Raw genomic sequence first — 15,911 nt, forward strand, 5'->3', positions numbered from 1 at the left:
CTTTACACTGCTATGTTCATGATGTCCTATGGTCAATTGAAAGATCGACTTCGCCATCTCATTAATCAGAGCTTTTTGTATATAAAAATTGGAATCGTAGCTACAAATTTCTTGTTTTTGGTTATAATTATTCTTATTTTGTAAAGAACCATACTCATTCTACAAGAAATATACCGAAAATTATACTACCAAGATGCTTGACTTTTTGATGGACAATATATTTGTTGAGTTTGGAAAATGATAATTCAACAGAAAGTCGGTATTCCAATGGGTACTTATTGTGCACCCTTACTGGCCAATTTGTTTTTGTACTCGTATGAAGCAGAATTCATTTCGAATCTTTTAAAAAACAAAAACAAAAATCACCTTGCAAATTTCTTTAATTTTACTTTCAGATATACTGATGATGTCCTATCACTGAATAATCCATGTTTCAGCCAGTACTTATAACTGATATATTCCAGTGAAGTTGAAATTAAGAATACTACTGGCATAAGAAGGACTACTTCATATCCTAATCTTTTCCTCTATATAGACAATGGTCAAATTCTAACTAAAATCTATGAGAAACGGGTTGATTTAAACTTCCCAATTATCATTATAAAGACTTCATATCCAGAAGTGTGCTCCTACGCTAAAACTGCTCCAACAAAGTTATGGGGAGGATATACTATTAGTTACATAGTGTGCTAGTGACCTTATAGAGATACCCCATATGGAATTTATTGACCCCATACATATTGTATTAGGACACTAGCACATTATGTAACTAATGTATCTCACCGACTTCCTTAAATTGTGATATTTAGACAAGTGGCCTATAAAAATTATCAACTCTTCAATACTGTTAGTATTAAGAATCTACTTCCATTATTCTATACAAAGAAAAATGCCAACAATAACAATTTGTTAGCCTTAAACAGTGAACTTGGGGTAAAAAATTTAATTTGGAATTAAATACAACCTATAATATCATCGGGAACATGTACTTCGTTTCAAATTGATTGGATTTCAACTTCACCAAACACTATCTTGACCTAGTTAAAACTGAACCGGGAATGAAAGACGAACAACCGGACGGAGAAATGTACGAACAAACGAACAGACGTACGAACGAATGGACACACAGACCGAAATAACATAATGCTCATTGGGCATACACACAATCAACAATACTGCATAGTTATCATTCGTCAATAAACATTTATGTTTTTATATAAGCTGTATCACTATTGAATAAAGTATTACAGGTAATACCAAGACCTTCAACTTTTATTGCCTTTTTTGTCAGCAACTAACGGATAATTTAGGCATTCTATTATCTATCAAACGAGTTGATACGGATAGAGATGTTTAGTGTATTAACAGAGATGGCTTTAGTTTTATATAATAACTATTTTAATGCATTATTTACTTTAATTTTATTTAATTGATACGTATTAATCCACAGATGGTTTGAAAGTTCATATGTTTCATTAATACCAATTCTTTAATACACAGCTATTGTATAAATAAAGTTTATTAATACACAGCTATTGTATATATAAAGTTTATTATTGATGCAGTGTAGATGTGTTTAGCTTAATGTGGGAAACTATTGACGAACAATTTATTTCTCATATATATGCAGTGTTATTGATTTTCGCATCATGCAGTGAAATTTGATTTTCTATTGTTTCAAAATGTATCAAGTCAAAAAGAAATCAAACCCATCTGAGGAACTTTTTTGCATCTACAAAGTATTATCAAATCAAGTACACTCTGTGTCGAATGTCACACTAACATTCGCAGAAGTACCAAAATATTTTATGTTTCAGTATAAACATTCGTTGCTTGTGTTTATGACCCCTTTACTCATACCTTCATTTTCAGCAGATACTAATGTTGGACTTGGACTGATATCAATTGTTACACACTCCAAATCATTAGCGATATCTTCGTATCCATAATTACGTAATCCATCAACAAACACACTGTAAGCAGGTTCTCTCCTTTTAATCACAATATCCAGCAATGCTTTGTTCTGGTCATCATGTCGAGGATAATGTTCAACATCAAGTCTGTCGTCTGCTGATATCACCAGATGTGTCATCATATGGTCTAAAATTTGGCTGGTTTGTATGTTATGTATGATTCTATCTTCATTATCTTTGATTCTATCTGTAATCAAAAAGATTTATTATTCATTAAATCATTAGTGTATAACTTTTTTCACATATGATATGCAATGTTAGAGAAAAAAAGGATATAGATTCCTTTAAAACTATATCTTTACATTAAAATGTTCTCTTATTTTATTATGCAACCAACAGATAACACGGATATTGGCTTTTTTTATAACTTTTTTGGATTCGAGCGTCACTGATGAGTCTTTTGTAGACGAAACGCGCATCTGGCGTATATACAAAATTTAGTCCTGGTATCTATGATGAGTTTATTTACAACCAATGGGTTGATGCCACTGCTGGTGGAGATTTATTTCCCCGAGGGTATCACAAGCCCAGTAGTCAGCACTTTGTGTACTGACATGAATTATCATTGATATTGTTATACATGTATTTATAAATTAACTGTTTACAAAATTTTGAATTTTTTGAAATAATAAGGCTTTTCTACCTCAGGCATAGATTACCTTAGCTGTATCTGGCAACACTTTTAGGAATTGTGGATCTCAATGCTCTTCAACTTTGTACTTTATTTGGCTTTTTTTTTTTTTTACTTTTTTGGTTTCTGGCGTCACTGATGAGTTTTTTGTAGATGAAACGCGCGTCTGGCCTATATACAAAATTTAGTCCTGGTATCTATGATGAGTTTATTTACAACCACTGTGTCGATGCCACTGCTGGTGGAGATTTATTTCCCCGAGGGTATCACAAGCCCAGTAGTCAGAACTTTTTGTGCTGACATGAATTATCATTGATATTGTTATATTTATAAATTAACTGTTTACAAAATTTTGAATTTTTTGAAATAATAAGGCTTTTCTACCTCATGCATAGATTACCTTAGCTGTATTTGGCAACACTTTTAGGAATTTTGGATCTCAATGCTCTTTAACTTTGTACTTTATTTGGTTTTTTTTAAAAACTTTTTTGGATTCGAGTGTATATACAAAATTTAGTCCTGGTATCTATGATGAGTTTATTTATGTTAACAAGGGCACTGTCTGCATATTTTTTGGGAAGGCGAAGAGACTGATGCATACAAAGCAAATATTCATAGTTTGTGAATTTCCATAAATTTTATCTTGTAGATTCAGAGACATTTGAAAAAGTGTATGGCAAATGAACAATTATGATCAATGCTAATTAATGATACTAATAAATATTTCACAGGCTAAACAGCCTGTACCGATTCTAGCAGCTTTTCAGTTTTGTAATGAGTTCAAATGTTTTCTGTTTTACTGTGTTTTTTTTATGTTAGTTAATATACGAAAAAAAAACAACAATAATTGTTATTAATTTACTTGAGGTAAGATAATATAAACTTTTTTTCAAAGCTAGTACGATAAATATTTTATGTTTGATGGATCGTATAGTTTAAAATACTGTCTATTATTCAAAAGACTTACAGACATAAAATGTTTACCCACTTTGAAATAGTATTACCTGTTACTGTTTCTACAGCTCTCAGTGTTTTCGGATCAACATTCTTTACAACCTCCTCTAAACACCGTGCACCTTTTCTACTATTTACCAAAGCTTGTTCAAGGACACGTATTGTAGGTCGTACTAATTTGTCTCTCCTCCAAGTAAATAAGACTTCCTTACTCTGGGCAGTCAAGTCACAATTACATTTGTCTATATTCTCTAAATCTGCTATGGACAATCCAAGTTCTGTTCCTAGTTGAAAGACCATTTTACCAATCTGTGGTGATATGTTATCTAATATTTCATCTGTAGGAATTGAATCTAAGATATCGTCTGGAATATCTGTATGAAAAACATATGTATTATGCTTCCAAAAATAGAAATAAGGTAAACATTGGGAGGAATTCTTTCTATGAAATACTTCCGAACACTGGAACTACTAAAAACTACTCTGTTTTATGATGTAACAATGCTGCTTGCCTTTTCAGCACAAGACAAATATATATTTAAATATAATGAATCTAGTAATTTTATTAAATCATACGTGTGACCTTCCTGATTTAGAAACAATCTAAACAAAATATGAAAATGAATTCGATCTTTACAGTTGGGTTAAAAATGGCAAAAAGGTTTAAACAAGAATAGTACACGGATGCCCCACTCGCATAATCATTTTCTATGTCCAGTGGACCGTGAAATTGGGGTCAAAAGTCTAATTTGCGTTAAATTAGAAAGATCATATCGTAGGGAACATGTGTACTAAATTTGAAGTTAATTGGACTTCAACTTCATCAAAAACTACCTTGACCAAAAACTTTCACCTGAAACTTGCCCTATCCTTTTTTATGTTCAGTGGACCGTGAAATTGGGGTCAAAAGTCTAATTTGGCAATTAAATTAGAAAGATCAACCATAGGGAACATGTGTACTAAGTTTGAAATTGATTGGACTTCAACTTCATCAAAACTACCTTGACCAAAAACTTTAACCTGAAACTTGCACTATCATTTTCTATGTTCAGTGGACCGTGAAATTGGGGTCAAAAGTCTAATTTGGCAATTAAATTAGAAAGATCATATCATAGGTAACATGTGTACTAAGTTTGAAGTTGATTGGACTTCAACTTCATCAAAAGCTACCTTGACCAAAAACTTTAACCTGAAACTTGCACTATCCTTTTCTATGTTCAGTGGACCGTGAAATTGGGGTCAAAAGTCTAATTTGGCAATTAAATTAGAAAGATCAACCATAGGGAACATGTGTACTAAGTTTGAAATTGATTGGACTTCAACTTCATCAAAACTACCTTGACCAAAAACTTTAACCTGAAACTTGCACTATCATTTTCTATGTTCAGTGGACCGTGAAATTGGGGTCAAAAGTCTAATTTGGCAATTAAATTAGAAAGATCATATCATAGGTAACATGTGTACTAAGTTTGAAGTTGATTGGACTTCAACTTCATCAAAAGCTACCTTGACCAAAAACTTTAACCTGAAACTTGCACTATCCTTTTCTATGTTCAGTGGACCGTGAAATTGGGGTCAAAAGTCTAATTTGGCAATTAAATTAGAAAGATCATATCATAGGGAACATGTGTACTAAGTTTGAAGTTGATTGGACTTCAACTTCATCAAAAACTACCTTGACCAAAAACTTTAACCTGAAACTTGCACAATCATTTTCTATGTTCAGTGGACCGTGAAATTGGGGCCAAAAGTCTAATTTGGCAATTAAATTAGAAAGATCATATCATAGGGAACATGTTTACTAAGTTTGAATTTGATTTGACTTCAACTTAATCAAAAACTACCTCGACCAAAAACTTCAACCTGACATGGGACAGACGAACGAACAGACAGACGGACGAACGAACAGACAGACGGACGAACGGACGCACAGACCAGAAAACATAATGCCCCAACTACTATCGTAGACGGGGCATAAAAATATCTTCTCTCAGGGTTTTAAGGGAACATATTTAGTCCTGAGCTAGCCTTCATATGTATAAAAAATAAACACAGGGTAACACGTTTCTCATCAATATAAAATGCTGCAAAGGCACTGTATTAAAATAGTTGGAAGGCAAAAGCAAGTCTATGAACAAATAGCATTGATTACACAATATATCAATAATTTTACATATACATAACTGTATAAAATATAGTACATGTCAACACAGTGCTGACCACCGGGGGATTTGTGGCACTATCATGCCATTGGAAACAAAATGTGTACAAGCAATGGCATTGACCAAATGGTGGTAACAATTGATCAAGGTTACAAGGCTTATATTGTATTGCAAATCACACGCTATTGACTACATAGACTCGTAAGTAACTTTCCAACTTAGAAGAGTTGTAGGACCAAAGTAAACAAATGTACTTATATGTAATGTAATGTAAACTAATGTTTTTTTCTGTATACCTTTGTCCAACTTAGGTGATACCAGAATAAATGATATATAGTTAAGTATCACATGTATCACTCGAAAGAATTGAATTTCTTCTTTGGTACAAATTTAAATCATAATTGTACCATTTTCATGTGTTTGGCAAAATATTATGGACCATACATGCAAAATGGTGCAATTAATACAAACAGCATAAAATCATAACAATTAATACCAACAGCATAAAATCATAACAATTAATACACACAGCATATACTTATAACAATAAGTGCTCACAATCAAGTTCATTGCGCAGTTAAACTTAATATGTTGATTAACAACAAATGCATGTTACGCAGTTAAACTTAATATGTTGATTAACAACAAATGCACGTTACGCAGTTAAACTTAATATGTTGATTAACAACAAATGCACGTTACGCAGTTGAACTTAATATGTTGATTAACAACATATGCATGTGACGCAGTTAAATTTATGTTAGAAAATCCAGGAAACGTCAGAAACTAACTCTAGGTGTACCATCATCGAGAACGCTAAAAGTGAAACATTTCAATGTATGGGATGTATAAATACAATGGAACGTACGGAACTTTGTAAACAAAAACACAAAACTTAATCAAAACCATGCATGTGTAACACAAAGGTTAAGGTAATTGTATATATGTGTGAACTTTCCTCATTTAACATATTGCATCAAATGATGAGTGATCTATGACTTCCAAATGTTTGACAATCTCACAGACAAACCACTAAATATCTTCTTCAAATCTGTTTGGAGAGGGGATAATATAAGTACTTATAATCATGATCGAGTGAAAGAAGCCGGATTTATGTAAATATCTTCATAGTTCTAATAACTTACTAGACATCACTTGTTTTCTCCTCCGCATCTGTAAACGATTAATATCAGATATTAAATTGTTTCAATGAATAAGCAGCAAAAGCTTTTTCAAATGTTACACAATGTTTATATTAGACTATTGTCAACAGATGAGCTAAAGGAATGAATCATACCCCCTTCTAAACCAGAAATCATACTTAAACAATATGCTTAGACAAAAGGCTTTCAGAGTGACAGCAAACCGGATTTTCCTACAGAGGTCGAACAGTTGAGCAAGTATGGGCACTACATTTAAGCTCAAAACAGCTCTGAATTTGGATTGTGATTGAATATTTAAAACAGATTAGTATCTAACTAATAAGGAAAATGATGTTTGTAAATCTGAACCCCAAACAGGATCATGTAAAAATTAAACATTAACACACACAACAAAAATAAAATACCACATACAAACTTTGACATCTACTTTCATAACACACATGACTTAAACAAAATAGTTGTAAAGAAATTTTGAAAACTAATGACTAAAATTAATTGAACAGAATCCATATACTTTATTTTATCATTACTGGTTCATGGAACAAGTTTGAGTTACTGTGGATTCATTTATTTTCGTGGGTACCAATTTTCGTGGATAGAGGAAAAATCACATGTTCGTTGATATTAAATTTCGTGGTTTCGGCAAAGTCTACATACAAACCTATAGAAAATATGTTTTTCGTTGAACATTTAATTTCGTGGTTCACCTGTACCCACGAAATCCACGAAAATTGGTATCCAACGAATAATAATGAATCCACAGTATTTCCATTTGAACAGATATTTTTTAACTGATAAAACAAACAGTTCTGTAAAATTATATATGATTTACCCACTTAAATTAGATATGATGTTACGCAATGTATATCTTTTTTCAAATTTTAATCAAATATAATTAATAGTTCCAAATATTATTTCTTTCATTTGTCACAAACTAATATAGATCTGCAACTTATCAATCAACAACTTTATCTACACAATGTAATGTAATGAAATATATCCTTTAATACAAAGATAATTATCTAATTAAAGGAGTTCACTTCATCTAAAAAATATATATATAGCATTCAGAAAATGGGTGGAGTTGGAGGGTAAGAACAAAAAAACAGAAGAAAAAGAGATGAAGAAAATGAATAATTTATCAGTATCATACATAGCTTACCATACATAAGGTATGCATTGTTAACTTCATTTCAGTTAAGCCTTTGGCCAAATCTCTAAAACGTATTCCATTGTTCTCTCTCAAATCAATAAGTGTTAAAAACTTGACCATTTGTGTATTTCTTGGGTAATTCTCTACCTTATCACTCCATTCTGTTTCTTCCATTTCAAGATGAAGAGCTAAATCATGTATCATGCGTGTCTCACAATTAACAGACAGACGAAGTAACTCTATGTTATTAGGAAACTGAGATAATGCATCTTCACTCAAACCTTAAATTAATATATAACAAATATATATGATAACTTTTTACAAACACATTACATCAACATACAGCTTTAACAACATATAACATTTTATACAAGGATAACTATCATATTTCCTAAGAAAATTGTTAAACCTGTTTTTATAGCAAGATACATCTCCCATTTAATTGACTGTTGTTAACAGCCGCATTATATTGACAAAATTTGATGATAAATCCAAATACAGATAATTGAAAAACATGTGGTTGTCATTTGTTTATGTGTTTCATATTTGTTTTTCGTTCATTTTTTTACATAAATAAGGCCGTTTGTTTTCTTGTTTGAATTGTTTTGCATTGTCTTATCGGGGCCTGTTATAGCTGACTATGCGGTATGGGCTTTGCTCATTGTTGAAGGCCGTACAGTGACCTATAGTTGTTCATGTCTGTGTCATTTTGGTCTCTTGTGGATAGTTGTCTCATTGGCAATCATACCACATCTTCTGTTTTATATTGTCAATAATTTGTATCTAGCAATCAAATGATCTTTTCAGTATACGACTTATTTATTTACATTATTCATAAAAACTGAGTTTGATATAAAATGAAAGTAGACGCAAATTTTATACGTAAACTGAATAACGCAACTTTTCACAAATTGTAATAGAACGCTGTATACTAAGCCCGCTCCACATGATATTAAATGGAACATCTCTCTGACATTCCTGGATCATGTACTATTAATCTTTCTCAAATTACAAAGTTTAAGTCGCCTTTAGAAATTGGTTGAAATGCATGATGTGTCTGTGATACAAAAACCAACAGAAGACTTGTGTTTATGTAATTGCATATTAAGATACGTCTTCTGAACTGTAACTTACGGATAGCTTCTTATTTTATTGTGAAATTTTAACTGAATGCACACTTGATTGGTGGATTATGTAAGCACAGTAGGTAATTCTTTCTTTTTTGACATTTGGTATTGTTCCACTTTAAGCTACAGAGATTTTCCAAAAGTTCAACATCAGTAATCAGCAATTTTCTCTAATTTAAAGCAGATATTTAGTTCATATATACGACTTTTTTTTAACGAGAAAACAAATTTCATTCAATTTCCCTCTAATGTATTATGCATCCATGAGTTTCCAATGATGCATAACAAGAACCAATTGGACACCCGATAGTCTGTTCAAATATAAGTGTTATTGATTCCTTGCTATATTTAGCCTCTGAGGGCATAGTCTCAATGTATATTTTCAGAATGTTTGTTATTTTCAGTGTATTTCTTTTTAAGATCATATGAGCAGTTAGAGTCATCTTATTTTTGTTTTGGATCATAGCAGGAAGTTCTTCACAAATTCGATTTTTGATGACGAAAAAAAAAGAACTTTGTTTCTATCATTCCTATTTTTGTAATAAAAAAACCAACTCACTGTTTAATGAAAAGATGTAACTGACCTGTGAATGGGTAATCGAACTTGGAATAATTCAGTGTCTAATGAAATCAAGAGTTAAATAGTAAAAGAAGTTTATTACGAAACCCAAGAGCATTTAAATCCAATAATTCTCATATGTTATATCATATACATCTAAGGTATCGTAGGGGTTGACACCTTCGTCATTGTTCGTGGTTTAATAAGTTCAGTCAGTTAAGGAAGGAATCACTGAGAGCTCATGTCAATTCATTATTAACTATTTTGGTATTATTCTATCGATAAAAAAACACGAAGTTAAATACAAAACACATAACTATACCTGTACAATCCAGATCACACTGCTTTTGTTTCTATTAAAGGAAAACAAATATATAATTGTAAATTCAACATCTACAAGAAACTGCACAGACACTAATTATAACAAAGCATATACTTAACACAACAATTTGAACTATTAACAGTATGACCCGAATTCGATTGATTAACATTGACATATCTTTCTGTAAATATCTTATTAGCTAACTGCAAACAGATTAACCAGAGAGCTGAAATGACCTCAATAAGGTAAACTCCCTTGTGAAATGTAAGTTATGTCTTAAAATTCCTTTTGAGCAAAAAGAACCATACCTTTTTAACAAATTGTACACATATATTTAAATGGATTACAAGTTAGCCAATCGTTAATTTACTTATTTTACTTTAATTGTTTGCTTTCCCAAAAATTATAGATTTTCTTTTCCACTTGTGGTCTCTTCACATGTTATTTTCTGTGTTCAGTGAAATTTGGGTCAAAACTCTAATTTGGCATTAAAATTAGAAAGATAATAGGGAACTTGTGTACAAACTTCAACTACATCTCTGTATTGTCATGATTGTGGTAGGGGGAATTAAATGATTACAAAATAACTTGTATATTCAATGCTAGTATACAAACCTGTTCCTGGTTCCAAACCTTCCAGTTGAGTGTAATGTCGTCACCATGTTTACAAACACACTCATCAGTTTTTAAAGCTAATCTTTCTTCTGGAAAGTAACAGATAAATCTTGAGCAGGAATACTCAGTGTGAAATGGTAGTTGACTGCGGACTTTTTCGTGGACAGTGGACTGATAAAATTCTGAAATCCTCTCCAATGTTAAATGCAAACATTCTCTGACACTAGTGGCTATCTCAGGTACTATCAGGCCCTTGGAGCGTTTATGGATTAGGTACAGTAAGATCTTGTTACCTTCTACACAAACAACAATATCATGCTCTTTATCAACTGATAACCCAACAAACCCAGAAAACATAAGTTTCCTTCCACGGTATTGCTTCAATGTCCACATACTAAGACATGCGCATATGAGACGATTTGGTAAGGCTGGAGGTATGATGGTTCCTTTGAAAACAAAGGCCAAACTAAGTGTCCTCTCTGGTGTACATTCTTGTCTCAAGAAATCTGTATCATTTCTTTGGGTAAGCATACAGGGTACAAAGAAGTGTTCTATTGGTAGCCGACTTCCTGTTTTTGTATCATATCTACGCTGTTCAGATACGATATCAAGGTGTATCAGCATATCAAATATGTACTCTTTAAATGGTAAAATCTGACAAAATTCTTCTTGCTCCCAAATCTGGTAGAGGTCTAATTTTTGTATCATTCCATTTTCAGACATCTTTTTGAAGGTTTTTCTTGTTTTATCTTCTTTTGGCAAGAATTCAACATCTATGAAAATGAAGGAAAAAAATCAATCTTATGACTTGAAATCAAAGTAAAAAAAATATTTATATAAAACGGTAATATGCTCACCTAGGTCAGGACATGAAAACAAAATTATCTTAATACTTTAATAAAATGTCTTATTTTAGGAGTAATTAAATTTTCTTTATTGAAGGGATTCAATGATCAAAATATCCTTTCTCATTTGGAAGACCATACCCCAATTAATATATTCTATATTTAGAAACAATGTACATGTAGTTCTATAATAATACCTACATCTTAATAACTAGGAAATATCAGTTTCAGTTTTAACTTTAAATTTTGCATAATTTTACAAAACGTAAATCAAAACATCCATTCTCTCCAAAACTTTACAACATGATAAAATAATTAGCTATAATTTAACAAGTAGTGACGCTATGAATACCTAAAGAGAAGATTAATTTTGACTAATTGTATAATAAAAAGTTCTTATAAAGTTTAAAAGATTAGTGAAAGGCATCAGTTAACAGTCCCCAGTTCTCTAAATGCCTGGTAAACAATATTTTGGTATGTTGATTTTTTACCAGCAATTTAATTATTACTCAATGAAAATATTTACACACCAGTAATAAAAGATCTCATAACTTCCACCATAAGAAGGGGACTGATGATAACATTATCTCTTAGCTGTGGTGTGTCAAAATAGACAATTTTCCCTAGAGAATGTTGATAATGTAGAAAATCGGTCAACTGCTCAGGAGACAGGACAGACACCTCGCTGATGTCATTTAATTCTTTAACTTCAACCAAAGACATAATTTGTTTCCCTTCTGCAACCAATTCAGCGATCTCAAGCTCCAGTGGAACACATGCATTCGGCATCCTTTCACCCCAGCATGGATGGTCGAATGTTAGTTCTGTTATTGTTTTCTTCAGAACCTCTATTTCTGGGTCAGCTTTATCTTTGGCATTGACAAATATTAAAGGTCTAAGGACCAGATGATGTTTTCCCTCGTGTTCTTTAAACAACTCCTCAATTCCACTGTAAAGCTCTTCACGTCGTGTCTCAACATTCTCCTATTAAAACATGAAAATGTCCCAGATAAATAAACCTGAGGGTGTAAAGAGCATGTATCGCGAACATGATGTATGTGCATCTTCAATGATGGAACATTCCAAATAGAAAATAACTAGATTTATCTTAAATATTCAAAGTAGATACTCTTACAGGTCAATTATTACACTTTTAACCTAGCTTCTTTATTTCTAAAGATACCACTAGTAAAAAAAATGAAACATTTTAATAGATTGGCAATACATTTTAAACAGGTAGAAGAAGGTATTAATAGTTTAGTATGGAATAACCGTTTCACAAATGAAATCGGATATGTTCCTTACGTCGTAACTTAAATCCCCTTCCCTTTCATGAATGTGACCTACAGAATTAGACTTTTTACCGGATTTGTTATCACATAAGCAACACAACGGGTGCCACATGTGGAGCAGGATCTGCTTACCCTTCCGGAGCACCTGAGATCACCCCTAGTTTTTGGTGGGGTTCGTGTTGTTTATTCTTTAGTTTTCTATGTTGTGTCATGTGTACAATTGTTTGTCTGTTTATCTTTTTTTCATTTTTAGCCATGGCGTTGTCACTTTATTTTAGATTTATGAGTTTGACTGTCCCTTTGGTATCTTTCGTCCCTCTTTTAGTATAGAGTACTTCAGGATTAGCGTGAAAATACGGAAACTGTATTATTTAAATTTGCAGTTAAACAACTAGAGGCTCTCAAGAGCCTGTGTCGCTCACCTTGGTCTATGACTCTATGTGCATATTAAACAATGCAATAGACACAGATAAATTCATGACAAAATTGTGTTTTTGTGATGGTGATGTGTTTTAATTTACTGAACATTCTTGTTGCTACAATTATCTCTATCTATAATGAACTTGGCCAAATAATTACAGAGGAAAATATTTTCTAAAAATTTACAAAAATTTATGAAAATTGTTAAGAATTGACTTTAAAGTGCAATAACTCCTTAAGAGGTCATCTGACCATTTTGATCATGTTGACTTATTTGTAGATTTTACTTAGCTGAACCTTATTGCTGTTTACAGTTTATCTCTATCTATAATAATATTCAAGATAATAACCAAAATCTGCAAAATTTCCTTAAAATTACTAATTTCGGGGGCAACAACCCAACAACGGGTTGTCCGATTTGTCTGAAAATTTCAGGCAAATAGATTTTGACCCGATAGACACTTGTCAGATTTGCTCTAAATGCTTTTGTTTCAGAGTTATAAGCCAAAATATACAATGAACCCCTATGTTTTATTTTTAGCCCTGGCGGCCATCTAGGTTGGTTGGCCGGGTCACCACACATTTTTAAAACTAGATACCCCAATGATGATTGTGGCCAAGTTTGGTTTAATTTGGTCCAGTAGTTTCAGAGGAGAAGATTTTGTAAAAGTTAACGACGACAGACAACGGACGACGACAACAGACGAAGACGCCGGACGCCAAGTGATGAGAAAAGCTCACTTGGCCTTTTAGGCCAGGTGAACTAAACATGAACTTCTTTTAAAATAAAGTATGTATCGTTATGCATTTCTTGTCCTAATTTGTTATATATCATGTTTTATTTCATCATCTGTTCAACAATTGTTTTACTTTTTGGCCTCACACATCACCAAGGAAATACTAATTGTTGAGAAGTGCATCTTGTGCAGTACTACTATTCTTAATAATTAAGCTTCATATTGACAACCTGATTGTTGAAATAAAACTAAATTTAATTAAAATTTAACATGTAAACTGATCAACATGACTAAGAGTGGCAGGGCCAACTTATCTCCATGGAAATGAGATGTATCAAATGGAATATTGATACAATTTCATACCAAATAATATTTACTTATCTAGAAGTGGTTCTTCATGTCTTGTACTCTATTTATAGGCCCTGTAATCTGATTTTAAGTGTATTACCCACAAACCAACAAGGATCTTGTTCTTTTAAAAGTGTAGTTTCACAAAAGTTTTGGTCAATTTAAGATATATGGGCAGGACATCGTTATATGTAAGCATACAAGCTCTTATAAGAAAATCACAAAGAATACTGAACTACGTGGAAATTAAAAAAGTTATCAAAATAATCAAATGGAAAAATCAAACCCTCACACAATCAATCAAATGGATAACAACTGTCATATTACTGACTTGGTACAGGCATTTTCTTATGTCGAAAATGGAGGATTAAACCTGGTTTTTATGCTAGCAATTGGGGCAATTTGTACACATTATCTAAGTTTTCAAAATGACAATAACTTACTACCATATAGCTTACACAAGATCACTCACCAATGATACTTTGTCCTTGTGAGTTGCAACAAACAAGATCTTTGGAATGCCTGCATATACAACCTTACAATACGTCAGGATGGAATTGACCCAATATTGCAAGAATACTACAAAATAAAATCAAAATCTGTCTTAAAAGAAGAAAACAAAAGTATATACATTCTCCATTATTTATAGTTGTGATCCTACGCTTTAGGTTTTTCTTTGTCTTTTAGATTGTTAACCTGTAATTAAAAGAAAATGCTGATTACTGTGTCAACCAAACAGATGATAAAAGTGTTCCCCTAAATTGGATTTTCTGTCAAAAAGGGACAACGTTTTCAACATGTTCAGTCAATGTATATGTATATTCAGTGTATCTGTATATACACTATTGTTGTATTTGTTCTTCAGTCTATTTCATCAACACATAGATTAAGGATTGCATATTAAACTAGAGGCTCTAAAGAGCCTGTGTCGCTCACCTTGGTCTATGTGAATATTCAACAAAGGACACAGATGGATTCATGACAAAATTGTGTTTTGGTGATGGTGATGTGTTTGTAGATCTTACTTTACTGAACATTCTTGCTGTGTACAATTATCCCTATCTATAATGATTGGCCCAGTAGTTTCATTGGAAAATGTTAGTAAAAATTTACAAATTTTATGAAAATTGTTAAAAATTGACTATAAAGGGCAATAACTCCTTAGGGTGTCATGTTGACTTATTTTTAGGTCTTACTTTGCTGTAAATTATTGCTGTTAACAGTTTATCTATTATCTATTATAATATTCAAGATAATAACAACAAGAGGCTCTCAAGAGCCTGAATCGCTCACCTTAATTCTTTTGGTTAAATCTCTCATCAATGATTATTTTGGCTTATCAATTTATTTAAATGTTTTTTGGATCGTCCTATTTTCTTCAAAAGCCAAAAAAAATAATCATTTTCTCCTTATGTTCTATTTTAGCCATAGTAGCTATGTTTCTTGACATACAAGGAAATAAAATATAAAATTTATACTAGATACTCTGAAACTCATTTAGCCTAAGTTTGGCTGAAATTGATACAGCAGTTTCAAAGGAGAAGATTTTTAAAAGTAAGTCAACATGATGAACAAATTGTGAAAAAAGTCTTTAAAGGGCAATAACTCCT

The 15,911-nt window shown here is 32.0% G+C and overlaps 2 protein-coding genes across 2 annotated transcripts in view; both read right to left on the reverse strand.

The window, feature by feature from the left end:
- Nucleotides 1-15,911, reverse strand: part of LOC139493894 (uncharacterized) — a 482,493-nt gene that overhangs the window by 226,836 nt on the left and 239,746 nt on the right. The window lies entirely within an intron of this gene.
- LOC139493890 (uncharacterized) overlaps nucleotides 1-15,911 on the reverse strand; it is a 72,644-nt gene that overhangs the window by 2,725 nt on the left and 54,008 nt on the right. Inside the window, exons 6-13 of the mRNA XM_071282055.1 lie at nucleotides 14,774-14,880; nucleotides 12,035-12,488; nucleotides 10,660-11,432; nucleotides 10,045-10,075; nucleotides 8,046-8,317; nucleotides 6,866-6,893; nucleotides 3,609-3,932; nucleotides 1,861-2,160 (exon numbers count right to left, since the gene is read on the reverse strand). Of these exons, the coding sequence (XP_071138156.1) occupies nucleotides 1,861-2,160; nucleotides 3,609-3,932; nucleotides 6,866-6,893; nucleotides 8,046-8,317; nucleotides 10,045-10,075; nucleotides 10,660-11,432; nucleotides 12,035-12,488; nucleotides 14,774-14,880 (2,289 nt within the window). The remainder of the gene's footprint in view (nucleotides 1-1,860; nucleotides 2,161-3,608; nucleotides 3,933-6,865; nucleotides 6,894-8,045; nucleotides 8,318-10,044; nucleotides 10,076-10,659; nucleotides 11,433-12,034; nucleotides 12,489-14,773; nucleotides 14,881-15,911) is intronic.

Source organism: Mytilus edulis, chromosome 11 (genome assembly GCF_963676685.1).
Source record: "Mytilus edulis chromosome 11, xbMytEdul2.2, whole genome shotgun sequence".
NCBI classification, from domain to species: Eukaryota; Metazoa; Mollusca; class Bivalvia; order Mytilida; family Mytilidae; genus Mytilus; species Mytilus edulis.